Below are 14,298 nucleotides of genomic sequence, written 5' to 3'. Positions count from 1 at the left end.
ACAATTGATTAAATCAAAACCAGGACAGGATGACCCTCTCAGAGGTGTTTTGGAATGTTAACATCAAAAGATACACCAATTAAGGAGTAACCGGTCACAAACCGACACAGCAAAATCCATAGACTTCAACAGAGAAAAAAGACTACAAGAACAGGGTGCTTGGCCATGGGACTTTGGGTTCATCTTGTCACACTCCAGGACCATCAGATCGCGACCAACAGAGCCCTGCTTCCCTCTGTGACCAATCTGGCTGGTCACTAGATTGATCCAGACTCTGCCCTGGTAACTATAAACATCAACTGGTGTGTGGGTGTGTGTGTGTGTGTGTGTGTGTGATTGAAAAGCATATGCTCACTGTTGTATTCTCAATAAATGCGGCGTGCTGCCTTCTCCCCTATAAAGATCCCATGTGCTTCTTATAAGAATAACAAGTGTACACACTAAATTTTACTTATTAAACAAGGTAATCTTGTGGTCTTCATAGGGCATTGCTTTTGATAAAATGGGTTGATTGAAATCCTGCTTGCCATTCACGCAACTCCAACTGAAATCAGTGGGAGTTTTACATAAGTCAGCCAAGCAGCTTTTGCTCCAACGTGGTAAACTATTGTTACTGGTACCTGGTAAAATGGGTTATTTTCTTATTACTAGGTTGAGCTGTCTTTACATATCAGTTGTGTTTCCTTTTTCATTAAAGGGGCAACAGTCCCATTATTATTCATTATGCATCCCATAAGCTATCAAGTATCATGACTCACAGCTGCATGGTGTAGCATTCATGTATATTTCCATGTCTACTGCAACAGGATACCTGCTATTTTTAAAACAGAATTGCATAATGATCATATGTAAGAGGCACAATATAACTTTACACTCTTCTTTAGGTATCCAGAACCATTCACTGCATACTTCCTGCCAGGAAGCGACCCAGAGTTTGTTGTATTGCCTCAAGCTGGGGAACTTCTTCCAGTTGACACTGTTGGAACCCGTATAACTGTTGGATTCAAGCCAAGTATGTACAGCAAGAAGCATAAAGCAACTTTAGTAATTCAGGTGAGTCCTCTAAGAGTGTGTGTTAACAGTGGGCTTGCTGCATTATATTAATGGACCAAAGAAGTTTCTTTGAGAAGAAGTTGTTTTAAAACAAGTCTGGCTCTGTTACTAAAGTTACTACTAGGGTCGCCAAATTTCTGACTGCAGAAAACCAAACATCCTTGGCCCCACCCCTTCTCCAAGGCCCTGCCCCCACCCATTCCATCCTCCCTCCCTCATTTTCACTGTGCTGGGGCAAGGTGTTGGGGTGCGGAAGGAGATGAGGGCTCTGGCTGGGGGTCGGGCTTTGGGTGGGGCCAGGGATGAAGGGTGTGGAGTGAGGAGGGGGCTCCAGGCTGGGGCCGAAGGGTTTGGAGTGTGGGAGGGGGCTTTAGGCTGGGGCAGGGGGTGAGGGCTCTGGCTGGAGGTACAGGCTCCAGGGTGGGGCCAGATATGAAGGGTTCAGAGTGTGGGAGGGGACTCAGGGCTGGGGCATGGGAGAGAGGTGAGGGCTCCGGCTGGGGTTGTGTGCTCTGGGATGGGACCAGGGGTTTGTGGTTCACGAGGGGGCTCTAGGCCACGGTTGAGGGGTTTGGGGTACAGGAGGGGGCTCCGGGCTGGGGCAGCAGGTTGGGGTGCAGGAGGGGTTGCAGAGAGCAGGCTCTGGAAGGGAATTTGGGTGCGGGAGGGGGCTCGGGGATGAGGGTTCTGGCTGAGGGTACGGGCTCTGGAGTGGGGCCAGGGATGAGGGGTGCAGCAGGGGACTCTGGGATGGAGCAGGGGGTTGAGGTGCAGCAAGAGGTTCAGGGTGCAGGCTCTGAGCGGCACTTATCTTAGGCGGCTCCTGGAAGCAGCCAGCATGTCCCTGCGCTCCCTAGGCAGAGGCTGGGCCGGGCGGCTCTACACACTGCCCGTGCCCACATGCCTCACCCGGCCAATGTAAGCTATGGAGCTGGTGTGCAAGGCAGGGTCAGTGCACGAAGCCTCTCTGGCCGCCCCTCTGCCTAGGGGCCAGACATGCCAGCTGCTTGCAGGAGCCGCACAGAGCCAGGGCAGGCAGAGAGTCTGCCTTACCCCACTGTACTGCCGACTGGACTTTTAATGGCCCGGTCAACAGTGCTGACTGGCGCCACCAGGGTCCCTTTTCCACTGGGCGTTCTGGCCAAAAACCAGGCACCTGGGAACCCTATAGTTACCACTGTTAGAGAAATGACAAACATAAATCTAGAAAATTAACTTGTGGAAGCTTTATAAAGTGGTTTCAATTTTAGCTGCTTTGTATTTGTGCTGTCTTTGTAGTAACATTCCTAGAAGTCCATTCTGATCTAGATCCATCTACCCCAACCTCACTCAGGTGACACATTTCTTTGCTCATGCAGTCTAACAGCACATCAAAAGGAAGAGTCATCAGAAAGAAAGCAAATGATCAAGTTAATTTTTAAACTAGGTGAAAGTATGTGCTGTCATACAAGTGTAACATGTAAATTGTAAAAAACTGAAAATGGTTGAGAACTTGAAAATTGGATGATTGAACCTGGTGATATTCTAAACAAAAAGAGCTTCTCGCTGTTTCCATTACTTCACAATGACTCAGACAGAGGTGACAATCTTGGTATTTTATTATATAGATAGAGGGTGTGTGAGCAAGGGAGAAAAAGGGCCCAAGTTTATGTATTCATATATAGGAGCAAGCATCTGAAGGTTTCTCCTGGTGTTCAGGAGATGGTGTTTTGAAACTCCTTACCAAATGCTGGCACTACTAGGCTACTAAATCACAAACTAATTAAACAGTTCTATAGCTAGAAAATAAGATGCTTAAAACAAAACAAACTGAGAGGCAAATTGCTGGATAAAAATGTATGATATATTGGCTAAGATAATTACTACAGTTCACCTTAATTTGATCTTTCTTTCTGAGACAACTTGGAAAATGTTGAATAAAAATATGAAATCCAGGAAAGGTCCTAAATCCATTATCCTAGTTTCCTTTTACCTGATTAGAGGTTTGATTCACTCATTCCTTTCACGTAAACAGAGTGGTGAGATTTCTCTCTTGCTCTTTTGTAAAGAGAAAAGAATTTTGACTGAATTCTAGATTCTTTTATATTTAATAAGGTTTAAATAATGTTAATGTTATGTGATACAAAGTGACAGAGGTCAGAAAATTCAAATATAATGTCAGAACTCAATGCTTAACTCACATTTTTAGTCATTTTTGCATTTAAAAGCGCCAGGCCAAATCCATCTTTGGTTTAACTTCTTTCACTGCAGTGGAGTTACACCAGGGATGAATTTGGCTCTTAATATTAGCTTCCTAACCCACCAGTCTCCTTTCCAAAAGTTCCTTATTTGGAACCCTGATTTTATACATGATCTCCACATGATCAGTCTACTTTGTAACCAACTGTGGAGGGCATGCATGAATGGCTAATTACTACTATTCTTTGGCTAATTACTTTTTTTTTAAGTGCATTCAGGAGAGTTAAAAATGTATCTCTTACTCATATTTTTGAAGTAAAAAGTGATAACTACTTTAAATAAAATTCCACAGTGATCCACTGACAATTTTAACAACCTCTAAATTACCAAAGCAAACCCTCTAACATCTTTATATAGCTCATTAAGGTCCCTCTCTTTTGTACCACGATCCACACAGGTGGACTGTAACCCTTGAACCCTTGGAGCCTGGTGTAGGGGTCTGCTCACACAGGTCAGGTTACAGGATCAGGACCTAAAGGTCCACCCAGCTTGGTGAGCTCAACAAGTGTGTTGAGGGCTATTAATGCTTACAGGCTCAAGCATTTTCGGGCCTAGTTTTGCACCACTGAAATCAATGAGCTCTCTGACTTTTATGATCTGTCTGTACAGCGTCTAGTACAATGGACCTGTCATAAATATAAAGGGAAGGGTAAACCCCTTTGAAATCCGTCCTGGCCAGGGGAAAGCTCCTCTCACCTGTAAAGGGTTAAGAAGCTAAAGGTAACCTCGCTGGCACCTGACCAAAATGACCAATGAGGAGACAAGATACTTTCAAAAGCTGGGAGGAGGGAGAGAAACAAAGGGTCTGTGTCTGTCTGTATGCTGCTCTTGCCAGGGACAGAACAGGAATGGAGTCTTAGAACTTTTAGTAAGTAATCTAGCTAGGTATGTGTTAGATTATGATTTCTTTAAATGGCTGAGAAAAGAATTGTGCTGAATAGAATAACTATTTCTGTCTGTGTATCTTTTTTGTAACTTAAGGTTTTGCCTAGAGGGGTTCTCTATGTTTTTGAATCTAATTACCCTGTAAGATATCTACCATCCTGATTTTACAGGGGGGATTTCTTTATTTCTATTTACTTCTATTTTTTATTAAAAGTCTTCTTGTAAAAAACTGAATGCTTTTTCATTGTTCTCAGATTCAAGATTTTGGGTCTGTGGTCACCTATGCAAATTGGTGAGGCTTTTTATCCAACGTTTCCCAGGAAAGGGGGGGTGCAAGTGTTGGGAGGATTGTTCATTGTTCTTAAGATCCAAGGGTCTGGGTCTGTAGTCACCTAGGCAAATTGGTGAGGCTTTTTACCAAACCTTGTCCAGGAAGTGGGGTGCAGGGTTTTGGGAAGTATTTTTGGGGGAAAGACGCGTCCAAACAGCTCTTCCCCAGTAACCAGTATTAGTTTGGTGGTGGTAGCGGCCAGTCCAAGGACAACGGGGGGAATATTTTGTACCTTGGGGAAGTTTTGACCTAAGCTGGTAAAGATAAGCTTAGGAGGTTTTTTCATGCAGGTCCCCACATCTGTACCCTAGAGTTCAGAGTGGGGGAGGAACCTTGACAGGACCCCTGCCTAATTTGGCCTTTAGGCATCAGGATATAGATGTTAAAATATGGAGGTGCTGGCAGCAACCCTGTAGATAAGGTTAAATTCCATTTTGCACCTGAAGATGGGATTCAGTCATTTTGATTTATAGGAAAAATACAGTGTATTGTTCTCAAACCTACAGCACTTACTCTTTGAGTACAGAAATATTTTTTTTGAGATTTTACAAGTAAATCTCTGAATTAGTTCATGAAGTTAAAATTAATTAACAACTGGGTCCTTCACAAAATTTATCATCTGCCTCAGGCTCTTCTTTGTCCCAAACCATCTTAACACAGACTCAAATTTCCCATACAGTTAAAGTTAAGGCTGCGAGTCTGTCACGGAGTTACCATGACTTTCCGTGACTTCTGCAATGGCTGGTGCTGGCTCAGGGGCTGCCTGAGCCGGGCAGTTCCTAGGCCAGCAGCAGCAGTTTGGGTGTGTGGGATGGGGCTCAGGGCTCGGGGCAGGGGGTTGAGGGTGCAGGGGTGCTTACTTTGGGGTGGGGGGCTCCACAGCTCTCACTGGCATGGGCCTGCAGCTCTTCCTAGGCGGAGGAGCCAGAGGGCTCCACGCACTGCATGTGCGTGCAGGTCGTGCCCCCTCAGGTCCCATTGGCTGCAGCTCCCGGCCAATGGGAGCTGCGCAGCCAGCACTTGTGGCAGGAACAACGTGCGGAGCCCCCTGGCCTCTCTGTCACCTAGGAGCTGCAGGGACACGCGGAGCCATGTAGGGTTTCTTGTTTAGAATTAGTGTTGATGTTTTAAATAATTTATTAAAATGAAGGAAATTCCGTGATGAAAATCTACATTCAGATGTACAGTCCATATAGTGACCTGTCGTGACACCATGAGGAGAAATAAAATATGAAGAAAGGTGTTTTTAAAAGTCAGTTTAATCTAATTTGGGACCAATGCCATAATTGCAATCATCCGCTTATTGCAGGGTACTGTGACAGAGCAGCGTTAAGGTTGTTTGCGTGCCTGAACTGGGTACTTTTTTTTTTTTTTAAAACTTAAAATGTTTTTCAAGTGTACCCTTAACTCTAAATTTCTTGGATTTATAATACTTGGTTTGGGGATAATTGCAACATCCTTGTATTTTTATTTATTTATTTTATATGTACTTTCAGACTTAAATCCATGTTAACTTTTTTTTGTGTCTGGGATTAATTAATAATAGCGAGATCTTTGACACTGACTTCAACGGGAGCAAGTTCAGCATCTACATGACAAGTTCCTTTGCCATTGAAAATAATTCCAAAATAAAGCATATTTCTGTGATCCCTATTTCCACTATTAATCAAGCTGCACTTCAACAAAGTAGCATCAAACTTTTTACCGCAATATACACACAGAGAATTTCAAGAATTTGAGCAGTGACTGCCTCAACATTGTCCCACTTCATTTCTCCAAAATTATTTCCTTTATACGTGAACCTGGCCTTGAACTCTTCACCCCTGGACAAAAATGGTCCCGGCCATGTAGTAATTTAAAATAAACTATGATCTTCGAATTGATGAAAGGCTAGCATAGACAAAGTATATTTGCCGGAGTTGCCATTAATTTTATCTGGATGTATCTGGTACATTCAGAATCAGAGAGGTTGTTAATGGATTATGGTTATTCTGGTATCCTGTAAATCCTCTTCATCTTGGCTCTAATAAACAGCTCTAACCCCCAGGCTACTGGCTATTCTGGGGTCAGTGTCTCTCTCAAGCTCCTTGGTTGGAGCTGTTGCATTGTGTATAAATAATTAAATATTCACTGGGACAGAGAGAGAGAGAAAACTGACTCTCTAGCCCAATAGATGTAGGTTACCCAGATTCAAGTCCCTGGACTGAATGAGGCAGATAGGAGACTTGAAGCTGAGCCTCCAGCATCTCTGGTGAGTGCCCTAACCACAGCATATTGGCTAGTCAAGGACACCCACAGGACCTGAGAAACTTTCCTGTAAACAAAGTTTTGGTTTTGATACATTCACATGTAAAAAAAAAAAAAAGGTTTGTTGAATTCCTAACAAGCTCAAGGCAGCAGCTCTCATGTTCACGTGTGGCTGGTTTTGCCACTTTGGGTATGTCTACAGTACAATTAAAAATCTGAAGCTGGCACATGCCAGCTGCCTCGGGCTTGCAGGACTCAGGCTGCAGGACAGTTTAACTACAGTGTAGACTTCTGGGCTTGGGCTGCAAGCAAAGTCCTAGAGCCCAGGCTCCAGCCTCAGCCCAGAAGTCTAAACTGCAGTTAAACAGCCTGCAGTCCCATGAGTCCAAGCCAGCTGGAAAAAGGCCAGCCACCAGTGTCTAATTGCAGCGTTAGATGTATATACCTGTGCTACCTAGATGTACTCTGGACAGGGTTAAGCAGCAAGGGGTATGTCGATTCTGCAGTCATGAGGTGTGACGGCAGCATGTGTAGACCTACCCCTGCTAGCTTTGATCAAGCTAGCTTGCTAAAAGTAGCCGTTTTGCAACAGTAACACAGGCTAGGCTCCCCAGTGTCTCCAGTACTGTTTCTTTCAGGTCCCACCATGGCTACACTACTACTTTTAGCACGCTAGCTTGGGTTCGCCTACATATGCTGCAGTGCACTTCCCAAGTGCAGTTCTGACAGACCCTTAGTGTGTGTTTGTGTACGTACACACACACCTTTGGGGAAATAGCTATGAGTGTAGTGAAATAATATTTGTGTCATATCTAGTTACATAAACCTCTCTTGCATAGATTTTTTTCTAGTCTGATACATTGACTTTCGGTGTGGTTTTGGACTATTTTTAGAAAGAGTGAGGAAATGCCTTCTACTTTCATTCTTTTTCAGTATCACCTCCATTGTGATGCTACTGTAGTCGAGGATTACTGCATCTTCACTGTAAAACTCCCCTGTTTTTGTGGGTGTATAGTCAGACTCTTAACCCTAACTTTTTTTTTTATTAAATTCTATAACTAGTTGACTAGCAAGACTGCTATATTTTGCGCGCTTCAATGAGCTGTGATAATTAGGCTGTAAAGCAGCAGAGATGACAGTATAAGCTCATGCTTTATTTTTATGGTGGCCATTACAACTGTATTGCAAAATGAAATGGAAGGTTGGAGGGGAGAGAGAGAAATCCTATAGTCATCTTTTTCTCATTTGCTGAAGACATTAAAGCCAAGCTTTTGTACACGCAAATTTGTTGTTTTAGCTGCCCTGCTGAGAAACTCAATCCAGTGTAAGAGATTCAGGCTTGTCTTTACTAGAGTTCAGCACATACATTGTATTAACAATAATATACTGAAATAATGAAACTTCATTGACTTTTTGTGCAAATCAGGTCCTTAGTCTTAAAGGATGCAAAAAATTTAAAGAAAATTACTGGTTATTTGTTTCATTTACTTGTAGCAAGATACTAACTGCTTGCTGAAGCACTGAAAAAGTCTTTAACTTTCATTTCCACATTGTTAATCTGAAGTGCTGTTTGGAGTAAAATATATTGAAACAGTGCTTTAAGAGCGACTAGGAATTTTTTAAAAAAATCAGTAAAACTGATGTGGAAAATATGGGCTTTTATACTGTTCTGTAGATCAAAGAATGAAGAGGGAAAAAAAGACAGATAACAACATGCCCAGTGAAGAAACCAGTCATGGTCGCTTCAGTAGCCCTGAAAGAGAACTTTTTAATCAAATTCAGCTAGAAATGAGAAATACACTGACATAGTCCATAAAGAATATTTTAAATAATTGCTCCACTGTGAATCTTCAGTACATCTAGGAGCTTTTATAAACAAGACAGTTCTTATTAGAAACCTTGGTGGACGTGCCCTAATGGAAATTTACCAAAGAGAACTGGGTTTTTTCCATGAGTATCAGCAGAAATGTCGGAGAATTTGACAGTTCTCGATTTGTTAGGTTTAAACAGTTCAGAGCCAGATTCTGGCCACACTGTGGCTGCTCTGTGTCAGCTGCAAAGCCATCTTAGCATTGTACCAAGCGGATGCCCTCAGTGTAGGGAAATCATAGCTTATGTAGGCAACATGGCTGGAGCGTCCTTGTACGCTGGCAGTCCTTGGCTGCCAGAATGGCTTTGTGAGGTATTTCTACATTGCGCTGTAAACCTGTGTCTGTGGGACCCAAGCATGTGGGATCAGTATTTCGAAGCCTGTGCTTGAGGGACCACACTGCATTGTACACCTGGGTTTACAATTGCTGGACCCAGGTCGCACAGCCATGTGAATGCGTCCATACGGTACTACTCAGACCTTCTGATTCAGGTCTGCGGCTTGAGCTGTTTGCACACTGTAAAGTGACAGGGCTTGGACCCAACTCACAGCAGAACTTGGCCTCTGACCCATCCCCTCTAGTATGGTCCTTCAACCCAGGTGCTGAGGTGCTTGCTGCCACTAATCAGGTTGATTTGTGCATGCACAGAAGGGGGGCTTGGACTTAAAGCTGAGTCAGATCCTGGGCTTAGTGTGCAGTGCAGACATACCCCTGGAGGGCAGTTGCTGCCTAGCACAAGTTAAGGCAGCCACGAGGTGTGTAAAGCTGGCATACAGCTACTTTTGCTCTCCTCTCTCTCAGCCAAGCCCTGCTCTGTGCCAAGCTTAGCTAGAGATCCAAAGGCTTGTTTTGGAATTCATGGATGAGTACATCAGAAATATTCTAAAATAGAGGCCAAATGAAATAAACCTTGGATGATAAAATGTATGTCAGAGTAAACCAGATTGCAGGTACTGTTATCAAGCTCTCAAGAATTCAGGCTTCTGTACTGTTATTCCTGCATAATCACTAGCTTAGCCTGTGAAAGATAGCACATCAAAGCCATTAGTCATGCCATGCTGGAAATGGATGATGCAACGTGGAAGTCATGGTGACCAGGTGGGGCTCTGCAACAATGGTAGTTCACCTGGTGTAAAATTCCTGCCATTTACTTCAATCCTTGGTTAATATTTCGTACTGTGAAATGATGTGTTTAAAGGGGAGGCCCCTTCCTTTGATGCAGAATTTGCTGAAGGGGCAGCTGCTGTTACTTCTAAGACGGTTAATTATACAGTGTAACTACCATCATCATTTGTTTAGTATTGTACAGCAAACAACACACTATTTACTACAGTTTTACTCATTATGAATACTCATTATGATCATCATGACCCCTGCAGATTGGCCCACGCTGCCAAATTCCGATCCAAATCTGAATGGTTAAACACATTGAAGCTCTGGATCCTTGATCAGACTCGTTTCAGTGAGAGAGACTTGAGTGTGGAATGTTTGGGGAGTGAGGTTCAGACAAAGCATTTTTTTTTATTAAGTCTCAATTTATCTTACAGCATTCGATTTATTCTTTGTTAGTGAAGGAATACCTGAAATTTGTTAGGTTCTTCAACCAGGAAAATATGTAAAGGCGTTGATATTGTGGTGTGGAAGAGAGACATTGCTTCTTTGACTTTGAAAGGTTTGCGCCATATAATCCTACATCCCTTACTTGCACACATATGTTACGAATTACACCTGAGAGGACACGCACACAAATGCTGCGAATTACACCTGGTAGAACACGCACACCAGTGCTGCGAATTATACCTGATAGGACACGCACAGTTCGAATCTAGGCTGAGGCACAGAAACAAAGTCCACAACTGCAGAGTTCCCAAAAGACACTAAGTTTATTACACTCGAGCGTGGTGCCCCCCTGCTAGCCAGGAGGGGACCCTGAATACAGATTATACAAAGGTTATATACTTTTTAGCAAAGCATGTTGCCCTCGTGCATCGGAAACCTTAGCCAATAAACAAACCCTTGTCTTATCTACCACCTATCCCTGCTTGGTGCATTCCTCGTGCTCTACCAGTATGTTAATTACACAGCATGGTCCTAAAGCCATGCATCAGTAACTTTTATTATCAGGATGGGAGGCCTCACATCAAGGCCAAGAAACAGGGAGTTAGAGACTAACAAAAAACAGATACTGGGAGTCAAGGCAGGTTGGAGACAAGGAGGAGGATTTTCACAGGGATTCAGTATCTAAGGATCACTCCTCCTGGTGTATGATGTGCTGGCATTTAAACAATGGAGGGCCCCAAACCAAAATGGAGTCACATGTGCTAACTTTTCCTTAACACGTATTCCCATTGACTTGTATAAAAGCCCATATTTTCCACATCAGTTTTACTGATTTTAAAAAATTCCTAGTTTGTGTGCACAGACGTGCATTTTGAAAGAGAAAAATCACAGTTTCATGTTAGCTAGCTGCTCAAAAATATATATATATATATATATGCATTGTTCTCAGTACCTAGGTGACAGGTTTCAGAGCAACAGCCGTGTTAGTCTGTATTCGTGTTAGTCTGGGCCCAACTTGATGATCACTTTAGATAAGCTATTACCAGCAGGACAGGGGGGTGGGAGGAGGTATTGTTTCATGGTCTCTGTGTGTATATAATGTCTTCTACAGTTTCCACGGTATGCATCCGATGAAGTGAGCTGTAGCTCACGAAAGCTCATGCTCAAATAAATTGGTTAGTCTCTAAGGTGCCACAAGTCCTCCTTTTCTTTTTGCGAGTACCTAGGTGCTTTTCCTTCCACATTGGTCAGTTACCATAATTTAGCAGATTTCATATTAATTTAGAATAGTATAAAAACAAAATCAGTGTCTATTTTGATCAGTGGCTTATCCCAAGACCTTTCTTCCTCCCTTTGTGCATACCAGCTGGGATGTTTGTATGCGCAGGTACCCATTCCCACACTTAGATACTTTTCTTCATGTACTGACATTTTCCACCACAGTTTAGTAGTTTGTGACAGGTTTTTAACTGCAAGTCATACACATACAGTATTGTACATTAGTAAAGGACATTATATGGTATATCTACTGTAACAATTAATTCTGTTTTTAGGACAAAAGTCAGCTCTCCATTGCAATGGTGTAAATCCAGAGTAATTCCTCTGACTTTTAATGGAGTCACTCTGCCAATTCTACCTCACCGAGAGATTTCTACCTGTATCAGAGTAAGCACCATGTCATAGTAAGGGCCAGCATCTAGTCCATTTTCATTAATCTAATTTCGCACTTCATAGTAACACCAGATTTTAAATATTACACTGTGTGTGTATGAATCTCCTCCTCAAAAGTTCTCATCCCCACCTCACACATATATACCCTCATATTTAAAAAACAGAATGGGACAGGTTATGTGCTGTTGTGGGGAGTTCAGATGTTAACTTTCTATAAAAAGAAAATTGGAGTCATTAATAGGATTTGTAAATTTGTCATTCCTGTTGTCTGCCTATGTTTAAAACTGTCACTTTTCCTCATGCTTTTCACAGGATCTGAGGGAAGGGGGAAATACTTAAATTGCAGTGTGGCCATGTTTGCAGCACTTTCAACTGCCTGGCTGAGCTTTTCCATTAAGTAATTAGTATTCTTCCAAATTTCTAGACTGAACTTTTCCCTCCTTCATTTCAGGCTATAACTGTTTGTGCTACTTATCCAGTTTGTTTGAAGTTTACCTTTCAGTAATGTTAATATTGGGTGAAAATGTTGATTTGCCCTTAGTCCTGGTAAGATCAAAATAAAAACATCAAGTTTTTAATCCACCTGATTTGAGTCATACGGCAAGGTACTAAGTGTGTTTGAGCTTATTCCTGTTCTCAGGTTTGTGGCTTGTGCTGTCACAGATCTTGAAAAATCTACTGCTGGATTCTGACTTACTGCATTTTACCCACATCATAGCACAGCATGAACATCCAAAGTAGACATTATACTACAGGACCCTCAGGTGAGAGTTTACTTAAGCCCAGTTGCTTTCTACTCTATGAACAGGGCTAAAAATAATTCTGGAAGTACAGGAAAGCTACATCATCAAATTGCTCTTGATAGGACAATAAGTTGCTCCTGCAAGTGTTTGTTGATTAAAAACATCCCATCTTTCAACTCTTATCATAAATTTGCAAAGCTCATAAAATCTATTTGATAGCTTAGTAGCTGTATGGATCTACAGTATGGAATAAGTCTATTTATAGGCCTGTTATTTAATAAATCCAAAGTCTGGTAAGAACCTCACAGAACCCAAGAAACATTCTCAGCCATGATGAACTTACAATTTCAGCAGTCAAAGAAAAAAATTGGGGAAAAGGGCGGCAATATATGAGCAAAGTGACATTAGGCTCGTGTGCGGTAGTTCTAGAATATGTTTTTCTTGTGTTTTTTAAAATAAGATACACCTCTCCTCCACTCCTTCTTTCCTGCTGACCTTTCTCCTCATTGCTACCTAAAGAGTTCCCACTATCAACCTCCATCCCACCCCCACAAAAGGCTGAGTGTCTGATAACAGAAAAACACGCAGCCAATCAAAATAGTTCAGCTACTCCAGTAAACAGTTCCAAACTTCAGGTGGTGCTGTAGTCAAAACTGACATATTGATATGCACGGTGTCCCATGAAAACGGCAAGCAGTAAAAGGTCATAATGCTTCAAACCATGTAATCAAACATAATAAAGATAATATGGAGCAGACGATACAAACATTGCATTGACCACAGGCTTTTTAAAAAGATACCCTTCTCATTACTAGACTATTATTATTTTCAGGAACACGTTCCTTTGTATCTATAATACAATACCCTAGTCTAATCCATGTGCTTTCTTAAGAATTCCATTAGTGACTCTCAATGTCAGTATTCTATTTTCTATACAGTCTGTTCATCATAATACTAAGTAAAGAGAGAAGGTGCAAGTTTCTGTGTTTGGAAGTACGGACCTGACACAGTAACTTTTACACCTGAGTCAATGGAACTATGTGTGCAAGTAAGGGATGTAGGATTATATGGCGCAAACCTTTCAAGGTCAAAGAAGCAGTGTCTCTCTTCCGCACCACAATATCAACGCCTTTACATATTTTCCTAGTTGAAGAACCTAACAAATTTCAGATATTCCTTCACTAACAAAGAATACATTGAATGCTGTAAGATAAATTGAGACTTAAAAAAAAAAATGCTTTATCTGAACCTCACTCCCCAAACATTCCACGCTCAAGTCTCTCTCCTGAAACGAGTCTGATCAAGGATCCAGAGCTTCAATGTGTTTAACCATTCAGATTTGGATCGGAATTTGGCAGCGTGGGCCAATCTGCAGGGGTCATGATGATCAGAATATTCATAATGAGTAAAACTGTAGTAAATAGTGTGTTTGCTGTACAATACTAAATAAATGATGATGGTAGTTACACTGTATAATTTGCAGTCTTAGAAGTAACAGCAGTTGCCCCTTCAGCAAATTCTGCATCAAAGGAAGGGGCCTCCCTTTTAAGCACATCATTTCACGGTACGAAATATTTACTTCAATCCTTGGCTAATGGCAGGAATTTTACACCAGGTGAACATTGTTGCAGATTATAAATTAGCTACAACCAAAGGGACAGTACATCATGACAGTCCATTAAGAAAGGAATTGGGTTTG

At 42.1% G+C, this 14,298-nt stretch overlaps 1 protein-coding gene across 1 annotated transcript in view; it reads left to right on the top strand.

Moving 5' to 3' along the window:
- The window catches only part of CFAP47 (cilia and flagella associated protein 47), a 643,435-nt gene that overhangs the window by 624,193 nt on the left and 4,944 nt on the right, over nt 1-14,298 (top strand). The window contains exon 63 of the mRNA XM_073358068.2: nt 885-1,053. Coding sequence (XP_073214169.2) covers nt 885-1,053 — 169 coding nt within the window. The remainder of the gene's footprint in view (nt 1-884; nt 1,054-14,298) is intronic.

The sequence above is a fragment of the Lepidochelys kempii genome, chromosome 1, assembly GCF_965140285.1.
Source record: "Lepidochelys kempii isolate rLepKem1 chromosome 1, rLepKem1.hap1, whole genome shotgun sequence".
In the NCBI taxonomy this organism is placed as follows: domain Eukaryota; kingdom Metazoa; phylum Chordata; order Testudines; family Cheloniidae; genus Lepidochelys; species Lepidochelys kempii.
Note: the sequence above shows the minus strand (reverse complement) of the source record. Positions and strands in the feature narration are given on the sequence as shown.